This window comes from Argiope bruennichi, chromosome 1 (genome assembly GCF_947563725.1).
Source record: "Argiope bruennichi chromosome 1, qqArgBrue1.1, whole genome shotgun sequence".
NCBI classification, from domain to species: Eukaryota; Metazoa; Arthropoda; class Arachnida; order Araneae; family Araneidae; genus Argiope; species Argiope bruennichi.
Window position 1 is genome coordinate 25,997,640 of NC_079151.1, and position 22,354 is coordinate 26,019,993.

Below are 22,354 nucleotides of genomic sequence, written 5' to 3' on the forward strand. Positions count from 1 at the left end.
ATTTTGGTTGTTGGGCATTTCGCGTATGTGTTTTCAATAAAGAGAGGATATTTCTTAGCTGCAACTTATCGATTAAAAATATGAATCTATGCTTCAATAACTCCAGTAAAATTTTTTAATATCTTCTGTTTATTGAATGACATTTTAATAATTATTTTTTTCATATTCTTTCTTACTAAAAATAGGAATATCCCAAGAAAAACTAATATCCTAATTAAAAATAGGAATCTGTATTTTAAAAGCTCCGTTAAATTTTTTTATATCTACTATTTATTTAATGCCATTTAATTATTACTCTTTGTTTGAACCCTACTCTCCAATATTGATGCTAATATTTTCTCTACTGAAAGCACATACGCGATATTAAAACAATATTCAGGAATTGATTACCAGAAAGCAATGTTTAAAAATACATGTTATAAGCATCATGATGTATGCATGTATTTAGAATTTATATAATATTGCATATTTTGTATATAATTAGGTAATAAAATGTACAGTCTTACATTGAAATATAGTAAAAAAAAAAAGGTTTAAGCATATTTGTTTGTCTGTTAAAATGAATTTAAGGAAATAAAACGTTTTGAATTGTGATTGGAATTTTGAATGTTTGATGCGATTAATTCGTTTTCTTCTTGTTGTTTCAATATTTGCTGTAAGGATTGTGCTGAGCATCGTTAATTAGAATCATTCTATGATTTCCTGAACGGGTACCATTTTATGGAATTTAATTTATATTTCAAACTTCCCCATTTTGCGCTTTAAACAGCAATTTAAAAATAATTCGCTTTCATTTTATCAAAACAATGCGCTTTTCATAAATTAGTTTCCTTCCACCGAGCGAGAGTGTAAATAAATTACCCCTTTTGCAGATGTTTCAATTAAAGGTTGTAACATGAAACGGAGAATAATTAGGAACGTAATGAAGATGAAAATAGATATTAGTGCTTCGACGATATTGTCCATGAATTTGGTGAAAAATATGATTTTTAATGTATTCTATTCCCAAATGATACACGAGAGGAATTTTAATCCGTACATAATTAATAAAACTCATACATAAGTATTTTTCGGAATATTTTGCACGGTGCATAATTAATCATCACGGGTTTCGTCATCACTATCAGAATAAATTTTATATTTCTGTTTGTTTTGTACATATTGAAAACCAATTTATCAGTTTTAATTTATATTTATTGTAAACCCCGTAAAAAACACATATATTTATTGACAATAAGGAGTACAGAGCGTTTTTAAATACATTTTCTGTAAAAAAAAATTGATGAATTTTACATCGTCTGTATTAATTGATGATAAAGCATTTAAACTTTGTTTAAATTTTTTTCCTCCAAAACCTTTCAAGTGGAATGATTATTTCAAGATTGCACTTTTCAAAAAAAATGAATAACTTATTGATTTAACGAGCATTTGGAATTAGAATTTTCAGAAAGCAGTAATCCAACCATTGTATGAAATTTCCATTATTTAAAATATTCTTTGAACGTTAATGAAATGGGGAATCTGATAGAAAATAAATCCGTTTTCTTGATTAATCAATTTTACTTTAGACAATTTGTTTGGAACCATTTAACTAAATCTTTATTTTCTGCATGTTTCTATAAATTCTTAATGAATCTCATTTTCCTCTATTTTAAAACAACACATGTGATTATAACCTGAAATGATTATAATTCAAAATTTATCGAAAGTTACTATACAAAATTATTTTTATTTGTATCGAATCCATTATTAATATTTTTACTGAATATAGGAATACATAATCTATTATTGCATATAATTATACATAATTCTTATTTCGTATTATTTTATTAATAAGTGTTATGTTATTAGTTTTTATAAAAAAATTCAAATATTGATTATATACATGCATGAGCTAGCGATTGCCGCCTGTTGTCTTTTACCCTTTCCAATCAGAAAAGTAATTCGATGCATAATTATTCACCTAATACAAAGACGTGTTTATTGCTACAAAAAATAAATATATATATATAATTATTTTAAGCTGAATTTACCCTTTAAATTAATATGCATTTATATACTATTATCTTATTACTACTCTGCGTGTATTTCTAGCAATCAAAATTAAATAAATAAATAAATAAAAAGTCAAAATGGTGCACAGTCTTGAATGGTGAGTGAAAGTCACCATACGAGTGTAAAGGGTTAAATTTCTTAATGTATAGCAGTTACATAAAGATGCCAAAACAAATTCTATAATTTCTTTTGTACTTACATTAATATAAAAAATATAAAATTGCAAATTGCAACTATCCAAATCCATCTAGCACTCCGTGCAAAATCTCATTAATCGGTATGGTATGGAAATTCGAAATGTGGGTTGATACTAATTATTTGCATTCGAAAAATGACGAGGTCCTTGCTCAAATATAATTTAAGGAGCTATAAGGTGGAATATTAAGCGAAATATATTAACTCTGTCATCTGTTCATTTTGAGTTATGACGGAAACCATGAACATTGTTCTTATCATTACTTTAAGACATTAGATATTTAATATAAGTAATACAAAGTGGAAGAAAAATGCTTATTTTGAAGTAAAAAAAGAAAATAATAGTGTGAATCAAAATGTATCAAGCAGGTTCGAACTTATGCCATTTATATGTATTGTACATTTATAAAACTTGATCTATACAAAGTATAATCCCATTGAAACTAAATACTTTGTAATTTATTTGATTTTATAAGATTCTCAAGTGTACGCACTTAAAATAAAAAAAAAACATCGGCCTTCATCGATCAAAGTTAGCTTCTTTTCGATTATATTATTTGCCCAATTTTTATTTGCAATGCCGTATTCACAAAAAATATATATAATTGATTCGTTGTTATTATTTATTATTACTATTTAATGTATATTTGCTTAGAAAAGTATCCGATAATACAAAGAGCGTTTATCCATTTATTCATAAGAATTTTAAATATTTTTTTTTATCGAATTCTAGATTAGGATCTCTAGTTCCATACTCTATGCTTACTTTTTGATCATATAAAGATCCAAAATGAAGATAAATAAATTTCAAAACATAAACAAACAAAATACAATCTTGAAAGATGTACTTTTTTTACTGTTTTTGTTTTAAGAGTAAACATTTTTTTCATGCGGTTAATAAAACAAGAACCGATAGATTAAAAATTCTTTTTCTTTAATACCCATCTCTTTTTTCCAAGAAAATATTTTTAAACCAGTACGTTGAGAAAGGCCCCCACTTCTTTAAAATCCTATATCTCTGCCTTGCCGAACAAACTATCGGTTTTTCAATAACATTATTGCTACTTATGTCCCCCCAAAAAATCCATCCAGTCTGCTTCCTGCCAATAAACTGAGCCGATGAAATACATAACAAACTGCGTTTTCAATTTAATCGTTCTTTTAACACAAAACAAGATGAATTGTCGCCTGGCTGGAAAATAAAATACTGAAATAATCAGCAGAAAGGGGTGTCCGGGAGTGGAAAGTGGGGCTCGGTTCACGCTTGGCAACTTACGCTGTTATTGACAAAACATTACATCGATTGAAATGCTAAAACGTATTCTTGCTTGGGGTAACTATTGATTCAGGGATTTACTTCTGTTCTGGAGCTACATTCGTTTTCATGTGCATTCCTTATCCTCCAAAAATAGAATCACTACAGTCGTAGAGTAGTTAGTTAAGCAAGTTAAGTGAAATGCTCAGTTTTAATAAAATTTGAATCGGGACTTGGTGTTTAATTGTTGAGAAAATTGATTCTAACTGAATCAAATTAACGTTTTGGATGATTACATTAATGAATTTCATTGTAAAGAGGAAAAGGGAAATAATAAAAGTGGCAATGAATTGGGCTAGATAAGTGATTAAATAAAAAGTAAGAGTGAGTAGCAAATATTTGAATTATTTTATTACACCTCTTTTAATGTTTCAGGCATTGATTTCGTAAAAATTTCAAGATAAAAATAAATCTATTTGAGCAATTGTTTAGATTAATTACTGCGCATCTTCATTTATCTGTATCTTATTTTTGATTAGAAATTGAATTTATATTATTGAATGTTAGATTTCATGTTGTTTAAAACATAAAAATAACCCATTAATTCTGATATGACCTAACTATTATCTAGCATGACAAGGTCTAAATTGCATGCGAATGTTATACTTTCTAACTGCCTTTGGTGACAAGTTGTTTTAGAGATATTATTGATTGTGTTAAATATCAATTAAATTTCGTTTGTATAAATCAAAGTTAGATTCCCAAAGCATAGAAATTTTGAACAAATGGCGATAGATATTCAACTTGAATTATTTTAGGGCTGTATGCTACCAACTTTATTTATCGTGTTTTAAAACTTCCGCAATATAATCACGTATCATGTCATAACAATCTCATCAAATGCTATTTCCCCCTCATTTTCCCTCTACTTTTACAATATCTTATGCAAATCTACACAGTTATTCTTCGTGTAAGATTAACTCTACACCCTAAGATTAAAATAGATCTGATCATGTTACTGTTCGTGTTGCAATAAATTTACAGATCTATCAACCTGTTGGAACCAACTGGATTGATAAAATGCCGCTAAAAAAAGAAAAAGAAGCGCATTTGATTGGTATATTGCTTACTATGTTAGAATATTTTTGATAGATAAAAAAAAATAGAAAAGAATTTAAGAAAGCAAACATTTGGTATGGCCATCAAAAATATAAAAGAAGCTAAATGGAAATTCTATCCTAGCAAAAGTAGAGTGAAGCCCCACTCGATAAAATTTTTTTATAGAAACAATGTCAAATTTTAAATTCCATTACAAGAATGCAATTTAAGATCAGTTGCAAACTATGCTTGAAATTATTTTTTTAAAAGTGACAAAATTAAGAGAAATTATGTAATACAAATAAATACGCATGTTTAGAAAAATACCAATTTGAGCTTTAAAAAAAATGAAGAAAACTGTTTTTTTCTGCAATAATTTTGAAAGATACTAAAAATAGTTTAATTTTAATTAATAAAAAATATAAAATTATTTTGCATAAAATCCTAGTTAATTGAAATTTCAATTAATTATTTAAAATTTGTTGATAAAATGCTTCAAGGTACACATTCACTTCTTCCAGAATAAGCATTCACCGAATTTCATTTCTTTTGTTTCAGTAAGCAATTAGTTCTGTAGAGGCACATTTACTTTCAAGCTCTCACAATTCCACTTATCTAAACACTGTTTTATTATTAATAGAGATTATTATTTATATTGAGGAAATTTATTATGTATATATAACTCTTCTGTGTTTATTATTTTTAGATTTAAAGACTGAACGTATATTTTAGATCAAATAATAGTAGTATAAATTCTTTGTTCAAAATTGTCCAAAATTAAAATCAGTCATGAATTATAAATGCTATAAAAAGTTTGAAGAAAAAAACAACAAATATTCATTTCACAAGATTTTTGAAATTTATTTTATAATCTTACAAAAAGATATAATTAACATTCTTAAAATGATTCTCTCATCACAGTTTTAGTACTGATATCCTGTCACCACAATATGCATGATTATTTTTTCAAACATGCCTATGAAATTTTAATGACTCATTCATGAATACAATGCTTTCAAGAGAAATTAATTTCACTTGAATGATTAAAAATTGAAAGCGTAGAAATTTGAGGCCATTATAAAGTTTATTTTAAAACCCATTTGTCCAGGGAACCCAAAATAGAAAACTATTTGAAAGTTTGTCAGTGTTACTAAACTTCTTTGGAATCACAAATTCAAATAATAGCTATTAACAACAATAAATAATAGCTATTAATAACAAATTATAGCTATTAACAATAATTATTTTTCTAACAATATAACGCATATTTTCATAATATGCACTATGTAATTTTTATATACATGTATAAATAAAAGAGATATATCTTTTGGAAAACTGCTTATGTGATTAATTTTTGGGAATATTTCCTCATAATTAGTAAAATGTATTGCTCAGCTTGAAATGTTTCATACTAATAAGTCTTGACTTCGAAATAGATATAATGAAGTGGATGGAGAGCAATTATACGTATTAATGGAAGCAATTACTGAAATTAATGGAACTGTTAATTACTATCTTCAGGTATAATGACCAATCTCTACAGTACCCAATCCAATTTTCTAATTTGTACCAGAAGATATTAGAAATAGTGCACTGTGGGTACTGTGGCTTAACACATACCAAGTACTCAGGAGAATTATAAATTATTAACTAAGAAGTTCAATTAATAATTCTTTTAATAGAATAGATTTTATTTTATAATGATGCTTGGATATAGAAAATATGGCTGAAATCCTTTTTATTCCATATGTTATCATTTCATTCAATAATAATGATGAGTAATATTATATTAAAACAAAAGAACTTCCGGTTAATAGAAGTTCTTTTGAAAGTATTTTTTGAAACTTAAAGTTAAAAAATGCGTTTAAAAAGTTGTAGTTTTTATTTTGAAACTTAAAGCTTGATGAATCACTTCATTGCATGGCAAATATTTTTTTGCTTAGTTTCTAATTCTGGACGACATATGCGCATGATTGCTTAACGTAGATGAAATTTTCATTTTTATCTGGAACCTTAATGTAGCTATTATATTTCAATTGAATCCTCATAAACTTTACGTATAATAAAAATGAATGCAGGTTTGCGTGTGTTGGCTGTCTGGAAAAATTGATCTATAGCTATCAGATTTATCACATATATATTTTAGAGTGGTGGATATACACTTCGGAAAGAGTTTTTTTTTTTTAAATTTCATTAAAATTAATAAATTAAAAATTAAGCGAAATTTTCTTTTTTTCCTTGATTATATTCAAAATTATTACAGCAAAAACTGCACTTTATGTCATTAAGATTAAGTACATTATTTTTTCAGTGAGAATTCAAGACAATGCTGAATAATTATATATATATATATATATATATATATATATATATATATATATATATATATATATATATATATATATATATATATATATATATATATATATATATATATATATATATATATATATATATTGTTAGCTTTCAGTTAATAAGTTTCTGTTAACTGAAAATTAATCACATTCGCTTCAGTTTGAAGTTGAAATTTTAGAGGTCCAGCCCACAAACTAGAAAATGTACAATGCAATGAACAGAACGAAATAAAATATAAATATAATAAATTGTATGGGTCATATGGCTATCAAAATTTAAGGCGTAAAAGTTTTTTCTAAAGACGATTCAGTTGCATAAAATATTTGATTAAAAATTTTAGAATGCATTTATCCTCTCTAATAAACTGGCCACCAAAGGTGGCTAATTTTTAATAAATCACGAAGCTCCAAAAATTCGTAGATATTTTTTAAAAGAAATTCCCATTATGTGACTAAAGTTAAAATCCTATTATGAGCCTTTACTTCAGTATTATACCTCAAACTGTTTCGTCTGCATTATAGCCGTAAAGGACAAAAATAATTAAAGAGAATTAATACAACCTGGTGGGGATGTTTTATTATATGTTTTTTTTTTGGTTCTTATATTTGCAATTAGCAAAAGAATGCAATGTTGATATCTATATTTGTGCAAAGCATTCATTTCATTCTCATAAGTTTATACAACATTTTCTTCTTATATAGCCTTATTTGTTTTTCTTCTGTTTGCTGTGTGAAATGCAATCTATATTTTTTCTTCATATGCCAATAATGCATTTTTTTTTATAAATCCACTTCTATTTATACTGATCCAAATAGGAACCAGTTCATTTTAGAAACGAAAATGTGTTGATAGAATTGCCATGCCGAAAATTTTAGTACCTAAGAAATATTAGAACCTAAAGAAGAATCATCTGTAGATTTTTAAAACACTTGCATAAGTGAAATATAAAAATATCTCTAATATTGTTATGATACTTAATTAATTAACATTCCTCCGTTGATTAAATGATAAATAATTTTAATGGTGTTGATTAAATTTTTATTTTAGGTATTATGTTAAACCATGTTTGCAATTGTTACTATTATTTCCTATTATTTTTATTCTTGTTATTTTTTCAGTAAATTGACCAACCGATTATTAGCTTCTTAAGAAAATATTATAGAGTTAATGTCATATTTAACTGAGAATTTTAAAACGTAAATATTATAAAAAAATTCGGTTTGGAAATATATCCGCTATAGCATGTACTTATTGCTTTTGATACCATAATCTTTTATATGCTTATCTGAAGTAATTCAATACCTTTTGGGACTATCACTCAGCTTATGAAACAATCGTTTAAAAATAATTCAATGTCTTGCTTAACAAACAATTATAGATTCGGTTTAGAATAAAAATTTAAATTCTAAGGAATAAGTAATTAAAAGAATTATCTGACCGATAGTTCAACATTAACGAATGATTATATCGTCGCTAATAAAATATTAATACTTCAGTGGTTTCTGCTGAAAATAGCTATTTTGTAAACACTCCTACGACATGTATTCATAATATTGATTAAAATCTTATTTTTAACTGCGCATAAAAAACACAAAACGGGGGCAAATTATGGTTTTGTAGAGGGAAAGGAGGATCTCCTATTTTTCATTTATTCATGTATATATTTTTTTTCCTTTCAAAAAAGCTACATTAAACTCACAAAATTTCGCAGCTTATCCTCCTTTTATAGGTGATGGTTTTATAGTTGCCCTCTAAGCTGTTATTTATGACGACGATAAATTTTTAAGGAAATGGGTTTTCGCTGAATGAGCTACCTTTGGCGGAGTTTGAATAACTTTGTAACTGCCATTCAGTGTTTTATTGAAAGGCCCAGTCGAAAAGTAAAAGGTATATCACTGGAATAAGTGGTTCAAAAGTCTATTTTAAATGCATGATGTGTAAGTGATTACCAAGTATTTGTTTGAAATAAATCAATTGTAGAAGCATAATTACATCATGATGTATTGTTGTATACGAGCACACACATGCACACACACACACAAGCTTATATATATGTATGTATGTAGGACACAGCATGTTTACGGAATATAATACGCTGATAACAAGTTCGGGATGCACTTTAAAGATATGCTATTTTAAGTCCGTATAATATTTTGAACATTTTGTTTTGTAAAATATAAGAATAAAACTTTTTTCTAAAAAGATAAAACATTTTTTTTTTTCATTTTATAGAAATTGCATCTTTATCCGTACATAATAACATAGTTGCAATTTCTTTTTATTTTCGTGTCACAGAAGAACATAAATTTTAACTGTCACTTCGGGTTTTTTTTGAGAGTTTGAATATAATTGACATATTTTGAGAAAATACATTGCATTATATCATTGATATATCTTGATCGAATCATTTTATCCCTTAACTAAAATAAAAAAAAATTAATTTCGCAGTATTTTGATGTGCATTTTAGTAAATTATTTTTGATCTTTTAAGTTATCTAATATTCTAAGAAATTCTGTAATGTTTTGAGACCAAAAAAAATAATTCATTTTCTGATAAATGTGTTTAATCCTATTAGATGGTTCGCATTATATTATGACCATATTAATTAATTATTTTAAATGATTCTCTGTACTTGAAATTAAAGTGAAATAAAGAAAAAAAGTAGGTATGGAAAAGTCAAGAGCCAAAAAAAAAAAAAAAATGTAAAATTTTATATTCTTAAATATCAATTTAAAAATGCACGCATAATGATGGTGAATAAAAACAAAGAATACAATATCAACTATGCATATGTTAAAGTTTTATTAACATACATATTTTCTAAATAATATCCCAAGTGAACTTATGATATAAGGAAAAAGACAATATTATCAGAAATTATCTTTTTCTTCGTTAAAACGGGTTTTAATAGAACAGCTCCTAGTTAATGAAATTTATTGATCCTATCTTGTTATTGAAAACTGATACCTTCAGGAAAGACTTTTGACAATAGACTCTTTTTTTTAGTGAGTTATTATTTTTCTACCTATAAACTAGTAAACAAATATTTTTGATCATTTAAGTGAAAGTAAGATACTGTACTAAGAAATAAAATCATGTGTTATATCTTTCCTTATATAGATTTCATAGTTTTTGAAAAATGTATAAATTTCACAGTGTTGTTACTGAAGAATATTAATTTATATCAAAATTTAAATAGCATTATCTTTCTAGATAATAATTTGTTTATTTTTATGGATATCTTATATGACTGATATAAGAGAAAAGACAATATGTTAAGAAATAATCTTTGTGTACTTTAAACAGATTATGATGAGAAAGGTTGCTGGTTAATGAAATTTATTGATCCAGTTTTGTTATTAAAAATTAATACCTTCAGGGTAGATTTTCAATAAAAGTATCTTTATTAAGAATTATTATTTTTCATTTTATGAACTAGGAAACAATTATTTTTAATTATTTATGTAAAAGTAAGACACTGTGCTAAGAAATAAAACCACCTACTCTATCTTTCAATATATATTTTTTGAAACGTGTATAGATCTCAAAGGTTTTGAAAAATGTATAAATTTCACAGTTTTGTTACTGTAAAAATATTAATTTATTTCAAAATTTAAATATCGTTATATTTGTAGGAAAAGTTTTCTTCGTTTTTATGGATATTTTATGTGGCTAATATTATCTATTATGTTTCTATGAAATTTCGGTATTTATATGCATGCATATTTTCTGATATGCATGCACATTTTCTGATTGGTTTCACTAGTTTTTATATCACTCTACTGAAATTTTACTAATGTTTTGGGTTCACACAGCAGCTAGTGCTGCATAGCTGTATTTATAATTATGTTTTAAAAATTCTTAGCTTAGAAATTTATATTATAAATTTATATCTCATTGCTCTTATAAAAAAATTATTAATCTTCATTTCTATTCAGTTTGATTTAATCATATTAGGGTTAAGATTTAATATGACATGAAGAAATAACAATTTTTAGACATGCTCAGAGAAGGAGAAGAAGAGGAAATCATTCGACTTCTATGCATGACGAGATGGTTATGGTTGTAGAGTACTGCGATCTGTTGCACTTTGGTTGATGGATTTTATACTTAACCAATTAAAATTAAGGAAATAGATGATCTTGCTCAAAATAAAGCAACCAAATGCATTTTAATTCGAAAAGAACCTTCAATAAATTTGGGTTGTGATACGATATAAAAAATGCTATTAATTTTATATTTACTATATTCGTAAAGATTGAAACTTTTTATTTAGATATTCAGGATTTTGATTATGTTTTATATTGGGTTCTCACAACAAACAGCACTGGTAAAAGCAAGCATCAATGTACTTATTAGTTTTGTTAAAACAGCTGTGAACCTTGCAATTTCTATTAAAAGCTCTTACTCAGATATAAAATCCATGTATAATTTCTTTTAGTAAAGGTCTAGTTTTTATTTAATAAAAGAGTTTTTTTAATTCAAACGGTTCTTTGTTGAATCAGGGACTCAAAAGTATGTCTTCTTAAGTTTTAAGAATTAATATCTTGAAACGTTTTACTTTTTTTAAAAGTTGAAACATTAGTTGAATTTAGCAGATTTTTCAATGAAATCCTAGAATATTCTAAGGTTAGTTTGAAATTTCCGAATTTTCTGCATACAATTTTGTTCTAAATGTTTCTGCCAATTTTTACTCAATTTTTAACAATTTTGTGTATTTTCAACATTTTATAATAACCAGATTCATGACAAAAAGGACAAATAAAATCCCACACAGAGAGAAGTTTCCAAACAAAGTTCACAGTATGTAAATCAAAAATATTTTAGTTTAAAAAAATAAATTACGAATAATTGACTCTGTTATTTCTAGTTCATCATTAAAATCGAGTTTTATATTTACAATTATATGCATTTTAGAAATGAAGGAATTATATGTATGATTACAATATACTTACGTTGATTTTCTTCTTCAAATACCATTGTTCGTAGCTTTATACCAGGAATGCCTGAAAGAAAAATAAATAAAATAATTTATAATCTGAAATATATCTATGTTATTATTATCTATACTTATAATAAAGCTCAATGTGTGTGTGTGTGTGTGTTGGCGCTCTACAGGCCAGGTCATTTGACATACAGCTACCAAATTTGGTACATGTATACCTTAGAGGTCGGGAATGTGCACCTGGGGTCCCTTTTTTTTAAATTTTAATTAGAATTTTAATTATTAATTAAAAACTAACTTTCCCGCCAAAAAAATCTTCCATTTTCCCCAACGCCAAATGATTTAGGCTTTAGTTCTTTTTTTCTCCCAACAGTAATGAGGCTAGGGTTAAGATTTTTCGGCGGATAATTTCAAACGATTCTGTTTATTTTCTTAATGTTTTATGCATTTAAAATTAAACATTGTTAATTAATCCATGTTTCAGATTCATTCTGAAGTACTTTTGAATTAAAATAACACAGAATAAAGGAAATTAAAAATGTATAATCTGCATTAAATGTATAATCTGCATTAAAATGTATAATCTACACCCCAACTGGTGTAGAAAAATTCACTTATTTTCGTTACCGTAATTGGCGAAGAAAATTCAGGCATGCGCTGTGTTCCGATTGTTGCCATGACAACCATTATCAACGGACGATTTAAATTATTTTTAGGTTAGTTGCTTGCTTTTATAAATAAATTGTATTTATGTTAGTTATATATTTTTTTGTATATGCTTATAGTTTTAAGTAGTTTTTTTTAAACCTGTTTTCGACCGATTATTTTAAACGATTCATTTTATTTTCTTAGCGTTTGATGCATTTAAAATTAAACATTGTTAATGAATCGATCTGTTCATGATGAATCTGAAAAAATTTTGTTGACAAATTCTTGAGATATTACATAAATTAAGAAAGATATTCTTTAGTGCCCATGAAGTTTAAACGCTCAGTGACTCTATTATCAGTAATCATATTATTAAAAAAATGCTTTGTTTCAGTAAAAAATATTATTATATTAATTGCAGATTAATCATTTACACTTTAATTTAAAGCATAAATTGAGCTAACAGAAAATTAGAGAGATAGTACATATCACGTTATGACTTTAGGCCTTTATAATATTATGAGTAAATTATATGACTATCAAAATTTGAAGTTTTAAAATATTTTGATGAAGAATCTATTAAAGTTGGAATTGCGTAAAATATTTAATGGTACGACCGGAGTTTAACCCCCTGCCTGCGCAATTTTTAAAAATCGCCAACAACGGCCTTGCGAAATGTTCAAAAGCAAAGGAGCAGATGTTCAATTATAGTGCATAATAAAGATTGCCAGCTTTGGCGCGTTATCGCAACTTGGCGAAGAAGGGTGTTAAACTCCGGTTCAACCTATTTAATTATTAAAATTTAAACGAACATTAAGATTGGCGAACCGGCTGGTCGCCAAAGGCGGCTAGTAAATAATATATTTAATTCTTGAAAATAAGTATTCATATTTTTATTGAATGTAATTTGATTAAAAAATTATTCTTGCACCCGTGGAAAACATTATAAGCGAATATTCAAAAAGTCTTAAAAAATTTTTCTTTGAAAATAACGGGAAGTTGTCATTGAACTTCATTAACAAACTTGTTGCCAAGCAAGAAAATCTCTTACAATTGTATTTTGTTATATATAAGTACATTAGGATTTTTTTTTAAAATAAAAATACTAGAAGATCAGCGAAAGAAAAAGAAATTTCTCACATTTGTGGTGAGTTTTCTCTTTACTTTTTGAGTGAACATAAAATAAAAATTTCAATTTTCAAGAGGTTTTTGAAAAATCAATAAATTATTCTACAGAAATGATATTAAATGTCCTCAAAAATAGTAAAATTCAGAAATCAAATTTGAACCTGTCATTTTCAGGTTTGTTTCATACGAATCGTATGATGTGACTCGTTATTTAATTAATAAAAAATTTAAGAATTTTATCATGTTTGAATTTGAATTTTTTTTTGGAAATGCAGGAATTCGTTTTTATGTTAAATAAATAATTCGTTTCTCATTAATGAAGAATAATTTAATGTAAAATGAAGTCAATGGTAATAACTTATCTAAAACGAAATGTTGCATCATTCCAATGACTCAGAAATATAATTCCACAATATAGTAATTTAAAATATGATTTAAATATGAAGTTAATTATAACTCTAAAATTTCTGAGAGGCACCAATGTCTTTTTAATGAAACTATGATGGATGCCCGATACGCCAGTATATCCCGAAATCCTGTGCAATTTCTTTCCACTTTCTTCAAGTATGATTAAATATCCGTGGCGCTTGGTTTGTTCGTTACAGACTTTAGCTCGGATAAATTCGGTGAGGGGGAAGGTAGTTTTTTCTTTTCTTCTGAAAACATCTCTTAACATACTTTGGTTAATAGCCATTAGTTAAGTGAAATAATTACGGCTTTTGGTGAGATAAGAATATTTTTCTTAATCTTTGAAAGACAAGTTTGGGTGTTCCAATATTCTGAATCACTTGAACTCGAATGACTTTAGAATAAAAAGATTAAATTAAATAATAAAAAGAATGTTTTAAATTTTACAAATCTGAAATAACTTGAAATGAAAAATGGCAGTTTATAATCATTTGATCTAAATCTATTTGCAGATATCTATAACGAAAATGTCATCATTTCATATGATCTTAAAATATTTTGAAAAAAATTTCTAAAACCTATTCATGTCAATTCATGCAAATACTTAAAATTCTTAGAAAAGAAGAAGTTCGAAAGTTTGATCGCTGAAATAGGAAACAAAAATCAACCTTGCTAAGCATTTCAATGTTGTCAGAATGAATATCTTTGTAGTAGCGCTGACGATAGACAAAGTAGACCATAGTTAGATATTAATGACTAACATTTCTAATCACTAATGCATATAAACCATATTTATCGTTTTAATAGTAAACCCATTCATTTTCCACAATACCCATATCTTCGTTATTGAAAGTAAGCGAGGAAAAGCCAAATGTGCAAGAAAAACAAATATCACTTTTCTGTCTTATCTCTCTGAAAAATGCGCAGATTGAAATCCTGTCAATGACAGGCAGTCAACACTCGAAATTATGTGCATTCTTAATGAGGCACGGTCGGTCAAAACGAAGCCAAAAGTATATTTTACTCTTGACGACGCAATTAGCAGAGGTTTCTTTTCTGGAGCCGAGGGTCGGGGGTGCAGCGAAAAAGGGTAGTCGAGAATTAAATGGAATCTGGGAAACCAGGGAATGCATCGAGGAGGCGGTTGTTCCGCGATTTAATTTAAATAAAAGAGGGTGGAAAACTCCACAAAACGACGACAACTCGGAAAAGGAGGTGAAAGCCTTTGTTAAATGAGAGCTCTAAATAGCGACGTTTATATACATGTACAAGTTCATATGGAATAATGGAAATTGAAAAGGAAAGCCTTTTGTTTTGCCGTGTTTAATATCTGAGTGGAGTTTGAAGGGTCTTTCGGAATGCATAATCACCATGCTAATTTTATTGATTTTGAATAATTAATTACGAAAGAAGGGGGTTTGATTTAAGTTTTTGGTAACTTTAAAGTTTAGATGTCATTATTTAATCTTTAGAGGCATTCCCTTTTGTCATTCTGTTCGAATTGTCTGCTTGTTATTTTTTGCAGCTGCATTTTTAAATGTACCCATTTTATTATTGAAATGCCCAAAGAAATTTTTCAAATACTTATAATTTTATAATTTTAATCTTATGTTTAACATTGAGTGAGAAATGGTAACAAAAAGAGAAAGAACGGTGAGAAAATAAATTATAGGACAATATTCTTATTACTTTGGTAGTAAATTTATTGTAATGTTTAAAGATATTTTCAAGATACATAAGTTCATTTTTCGCTATTAGAAAATATTAAAGCACAATTTATGTAGTCCAAAAATTAAAATATACATGATAAATATATGAAAAAATTAATATTTAAAAACATATTTCGAATTCTGCATTTATTGTTTGCAAATTTCATTTCTATTAAATTGCTTTATGTTTGTAAAGGGGACCTTTTGTATTCGATATTTAATTTATTCCAAGATATACTTACCAAGTAAACCACAAGTTGTGCATAATTGCAAACATATTATATTATATTATATTGCTTTACAATATCTAATATAAGACGATTGTTATAGCTTTTAGTATCAGGTTCAGAGTGAAAAATATAACACAATGTTGAATAAACATTGACATTTTCACAATATTATGAATATTATCTTTCAATGTAACTTTCAAGAAAGTTCAAGAAAGTAAAATCCCACAGTTTAATTTTACTTTCACACAACATTACAATGATTATTTGCTAGTTATAAGTTTTGTCAAACCAGTTCTTTTTCTATCCTACAATCATAAAGTGACTCGATCTCACCACTCTATTTGCACAATTAGTGTTTTAAATCCTAAAACCCACAAAACCCAAAATGGCACTCAGAAATAATGTTAACGGAAAATGTAAAGGGCTCGATTTTGTTCAAAATAATGTACTCAGCTAAATCTAATATTTTAAACGTCCTAGTGAATAAATTATTATTATTACAATTTCGAGTTGAAATTATTATTATTACAAATTTCAGGAGAGAAGTTCCCCCTCGAAATCTAGGTTTTGTAACATTAAGAATATAAATAAATACGTAACATTAAGGAAGATTTTATATTTATGAATCCATTTCCTTTCTCCGGAATATGATTTTATTTACGAATCCTAATATTTTAACGTTAAGAAAAAAGAATAAGATAAAGAATATAGAACAAAATATATAACCAGGGTTACTAATGGGATCTCTAAATGGTTTGTTTTAGCAAAATAATTCTGGGATATTCAATATGTTCTATATGTAAAAAAAAAGTTTGATAGGCGATAAGCAAAAGTAGAATTCTTTTTAAACCTAAAACTAGATAGTTTTTCTAAATATTTTATAAATAAAGGACTATTAAAACTAATCTTTTAAGAACTGAACTTTTTTTAAGAAAACTGAAGGAAGATATCTAAGTCAGGCTATTTTTATTTCATTCGTTCATTTATTATAAAATGTCAAGAAATATTGAACGATATTTTTGATGTGACATTTGTTATCCCACAATATTCAAAATATTGTTAAATGCTGCTATAACTAATATTTTATTATACTGGGGCACTTCTGGGGTAAAATATTGTTATGAGGATTTGCGTATATTTTTTGAAACCATAATATGTTAACATTTTCAAGATTAATTATAAGATAAACCTCATCTAAAGCCAATGTATGTTTCATCACTGTGGCCCTACATTTTAGGGAAAAAAACATCCATATTAAATAGTTAAAAGTACAAAAAGTGTATCGTTAACATAATTTTTTTAGTTATATTTTAATTCTATTGGCTGATATTTCATTAAAAATTCATAAAAACAGTCTGCAAAGCAGCCATATTTGCCTTTGTTAAAACAAATATCATCACTCAATAAGTCTTCAGTCTGACACATATATGGTAGCACTGTTGATATATCTATGATATTTCTTGAATAGTTCCAATCTTCCAACGATAACTGACAAAATTTTATACATGATAATTAGTTTACATGTTCGAATGGTTTTAGTAACCCCAGTTTTCTAATTTTCAAAAAGAATTACATATGATGATTGAACAGTGTTTTTTGATGAGGAAAAATACTGCTGAAGCCGTGGTTTGATAAGAATTATGGAGGCTCTACACCAAGGAAAACAATTATCATTGACTGGTATGTGGAATTTCAATGTGGTTGTGTATACACCGATGACGCGGAACGATTTGGTCTCTGAAAATCAACAGTTGCATTTTGTTCTTGCTTTATTGTAACTGAATCCCTGCTTTCGTAGAGAGTAAAGTTTCGTTATTTGTTACTGAGCCTTTTGAATGGTTCACCTTACAAGGCACGGAGGGATCCTGGAATATTTTCTGTGGCAATACAGTCCTGATGCTTATAACAGGAACTGTAAAACTATAATAACATCGTAGATACTGCCTAATGATTTTGTCAAGATACTTTGTAATAATAAAATACAATGTGTAATGTGTTCGATGCTTTTCTATAAAACGTACCAATGTGTCTAACACTGTTAAATATAGCAAAACAATTCTAAAAAAAAACTGACTTTTTTGACTAGTTTATTATAAAATATACTACTTCTATTATGAACTTCGTACCTTTTAAATAATAATCAAATTATTCAATTATCTGCTCAGAGATTATCGATAGTTCTTCGAATGTATTGTTTTTCTCAACACTCATATGCGACATAATCTAAATTATTCTATTATTTGCTTGATTGAAATATTTTTTCAGTTCTCTTAAATTTCATTAGTGCAAAGCATTTTTATAATCCATAATTTAGGCCAATAGTTCTCAGAAATATCTATTTTTGATACTTTTATTCTTTTCTGGTCTTTTTATTAGTAAAAATGGATTTAATAGCTCTCATCTAATATTCAATTGAAGAAACTTCTATGGTACTTCAAATTTTTGATTGAAAATATAATGCAAAACAGCTTTAAAAATCCACAAATTACATTTAATTTTGCTTTTGGCATATCATTCAACAGAGTACATGAATATTACGTGTAATAAAATATTTTTCATTTCCATTAAGCAAATTTTTATCTGTTCAGCAATACACATTAAAAATTTTTAGCATAGATTTATTTATACGAAATTGCAATAAAAATGTTAGCTAGCAGATTCTCTTAGATTAGCTAGCAACGTATCTCTATACAATTATTGTTTGGAATTATTAAGATGATTTATATAAGATATTCCAATATAAAATCCTCTTTAAAATGTTGACTCTATTCGTCCTTATAGGGGGAGGGCATGAGGTTGAATATTAGGTTCGGGATGAGATTTAGTATGAAGGTAGTATGCATTTAGAATGTTCACTCACGAAATTATCAAAAAGCAATGGTAAATCCATTTCGAGAAAATGCTCAAAGTTTTCTGCATAGCTTATATACAAATAATGTGTCGCCATCGTTGAGGCGCGGATGATATAGTGGCTAAGACACTGGCGTAGCATTAGGAGACCTGAGTTCGATCCCATACTAGCATTTTTTGCTTTTAATTTTTTTTAAAAAATTTATTTCAAATTAATTTAGCAATTTACAAATAGTTTTAATTAATATATTTTTTCATTTTTTATGCCAAAACAAATATTTATTCTCCTAATACGTGGATTATAATTTAATTTTTAGAAGAAAAATAATTACAAACATGAAAGCATTTTTTTTAAATATTCAAAATTACTTAAATTAAATTAACAATTTAAAGATGGTTTCAATTAAAGTGTACGAACACACTAGAATTTTTTTTTAAATGTTAACTTTAAAAACCCAGTTTTTTCACATTAGGTCCTTAATATATGTTTAAACTCATTTCAGTGAAAAAAACCACATTACATTAATAATTAATTAATATTTAACGAACTAATTAGCATATTTTTTAAAAACATAATATTTTAAATTCTAATTTGTACAGACACACTATTCTAATTAGAAATTGTGCCTAATATTAGTCTTCATGTTGTCTGCCTCAATCAAGTTATAAACATATATAGTTTTTTTAAACAACTTTTTCATCAACGATGAATAGAAAGAGAGATTTTTTCTGTAATTTTAACTTTTAAATAGCTATTAAAAATTATTTCTATAAATATAACTTTCATTATGTTCATAAAATGAGTTTTTAAAAAACCGAAACTAGAGTTTTTAGTGTAAGTCCCTCAAGAAAAATAACTCGAGAAATATTCCGAATATTGACAACATATTAGTACCGTTTGAAAGCTAAAGGATCAGAAAATGTTTTCAAGCAATAAAGAAAAATTCGATATTTTGAACGATTTTCGATGTTTCAAGTGTGTACGTATACCTAAAAATGATACTCATTTTTTATATGATAAAAAAAAATGTATTTTCTCTTAATATAAGTTATAACTTATTTTTTAAAAGAAAAATAATTATGTTCATGTATTTACTGTTTTTCAATTATAATTATAATTTAATTTTTAAGTATTAAGATAATAAGAAATATAATTTTAGCTAAAAATATTAAAAATAACTAACACTTTAAAACTAAATTTAAAAATATTTCAAAATAACTATTTCTATATTAAAATTATTAAAAGTTTTAAATTTTTGAATTTTAATAAATCTAAATTATTTATAATAACTCAACGAAGATGTATTTATATCGGGAATTAAAGAGAGTAGCTGAAATTAAAAAAATTATATCCACAGACATTCAAATTGTTAATAACCGAAAAGAAAAAGTAGAAAGCAGGTGTTAAGTTTTGGAATGCATAGGCAAATGGTTCAAAATTTGTAGTAACATCCGACATGCACTGTGCGCTGCACGATTTTTGGAAGAAAAACAAATATTTTACGACGGTAAATGAAATTTGTTTTTTTATCGATTCTTTTAAGGTTTCTCTTGTGGATAAACATTATTTATGAATTTTGCAAGGCGTCAAAATATATCTATTTTTGTATGAAATGTTTCAATGATAATTAACATTCTGTCTGTTGTATGTAATAAAAAAATTAATGAAATATTTTTTATGTCAGTAATTTAATTAACATTTATTATCATGTAAGTTCTATATGCAATTATTTCTCCTATTTAAAACTAAGATTATAATTTAGTACTTATTTTTAAAACATTCCTTTTTGATGGTAAAACAGTTAAACATTAATTGAAACTGTCTGTAATTTTATTTAAATAATTTTTAAAAACAAAAACGGGTTCATATCTTATTTTTTAAAAAATATATATATATATAATTTAGGTATAGAGAAAATACATTTATTTTTCCATATAAAAATTAGTTTCATAATAATTAAAATTAATTTTAAGATGTTAATTTAATTTAAGTAATTCTGATTATTTTTAAAAAAATGTATTCAAACTTATAATGACTTTACCTAAAGACTAAATTGTAATCCATGTTTTAGGGGAATAAATATTTATTTTTACATAAAAAATGAAAATTATATTAATTAAAACTGTTTGTAAATTGCTAAATGAATTTGAAATAAATTAGAAAAAAAAATGCAGAAAATGCTAGTGTAGGATGGAGCTTGAGTCTCCCGAATAGTACGCCAATATTTTAACCACTACACTATTTGGGATTCAGCAACGGCGAGACATAATTAGCATATAAGGTATGCAGAAAGTCTGAAGGCCATTTTTTCGAAACTGACTGTCCATTGTGCTTTAATATTTTCGTGAGTGAACATTCTAAATGTATACCGCCATTATACTAAATCCCATCCCGAACTCAATTTTCAACCTCGTGCCCTCTCCTTGTCAGTACGAGTCGTTTAAGAATATTACAACTGCTATTTTCCAAAATCATTATTTCTAGTTTTAAATTATCTGAAACATAAAACATAGTTAAAAATAAAGAAAAAATGTCGGAATTTAAATAAAACACAACAATTTTTGTTTCGAAAATAAGATTATGTCAATTTAATTGCTTTGAATAATAAATTGTGCGCTAAGAATACAATTCAGTTGCTTGTTTACGAAACCTAAGACGAAAGCAACTTTTTGTTTCTATTAAAAATTAAATTATCTACACTAAAGCTTTGGCGTGTTTCTATGTAGCAGTTCTATATAACGTGAAAGCATATTTTGTTATTTCAAACAACAAGAAATTCACTTATTAAAATTTAGATAGGAACCATTTCAGTTTGGAGTTCAGAAATTTCCAGAATGCTCGCAACGTTTACATATATTATGAACTAAATTTCCAGTATTGTAAGAAGAAAAATCTTACCAGCATTTTTTATTTGTTATGAAATATTTTCGCAAAACAGAGAAAGATTTCAAAATAAACGAAGATTAAAATTTTGTATTCATTTTATTTCTCCTTCAGGAAGAATGTTTTTTGAACAAATATAAAAGTTTGTTTTTTAAGATTACTTGATTTCACTTTTCAATTCAAAGAGAAAATTTAAAATAAAACTTAAATTTTACATATCTTAGCTGCAAATATGGCAATCAAGGCATCATGTTTTTCTCATTTGGAATAAATACTAACTAATGCGCTTCTAATTTTTAATCTCTGAGACTTTTAACAAATATAGTACATTGCAACTTGAAAATAATATTTGCTTCATCTGAAAATGTTTATTTGTAATTTAAAAGTGTTATTTAAAAAGTTATTAGTAGGGAGCACTAAACGATTTTTTAAAAAAAAATATTTAAATTATTACATATCCACAAAAGAACACATACTTTATGTATGAATAATTTAATACCAAGTTTTTAATAAAAATATCACTCTAAAAATTATTAAAAAATTCTTTTGTAAATTGCAATTGAAATTTACATAAACAAATGAAAACTGTAAGT

At 26.3% G+C, this 22,354-nt stretch overlaps 1 protein-coding gene across 3 annotated transcripts in view; it reads right to left on the minus strand.

The window, feature by feature from the left end:
* Window positions 1-22,354, minus strand: part of LOC129965389 (irregular chiasm C-roughest protein-like) — a 358,817-nt gene that overhangs the window by 100,915 nt on the left and 235,548 nt on the right. For all 3 annotated transcript variants that reach the window (XM_056079232.1, XM_056079239.1, XM_056079247.1), the window contains exon 4: window positions 11,915-11,965. In XM_056079232.1, coding sequence (XP_055935207.1) covers window positions 11,915-11,965 — 51 coding nt within the window. The remainder of the gene's footprint in view (window positions 1-11,914; window positions 11,966-22,354) is intronic.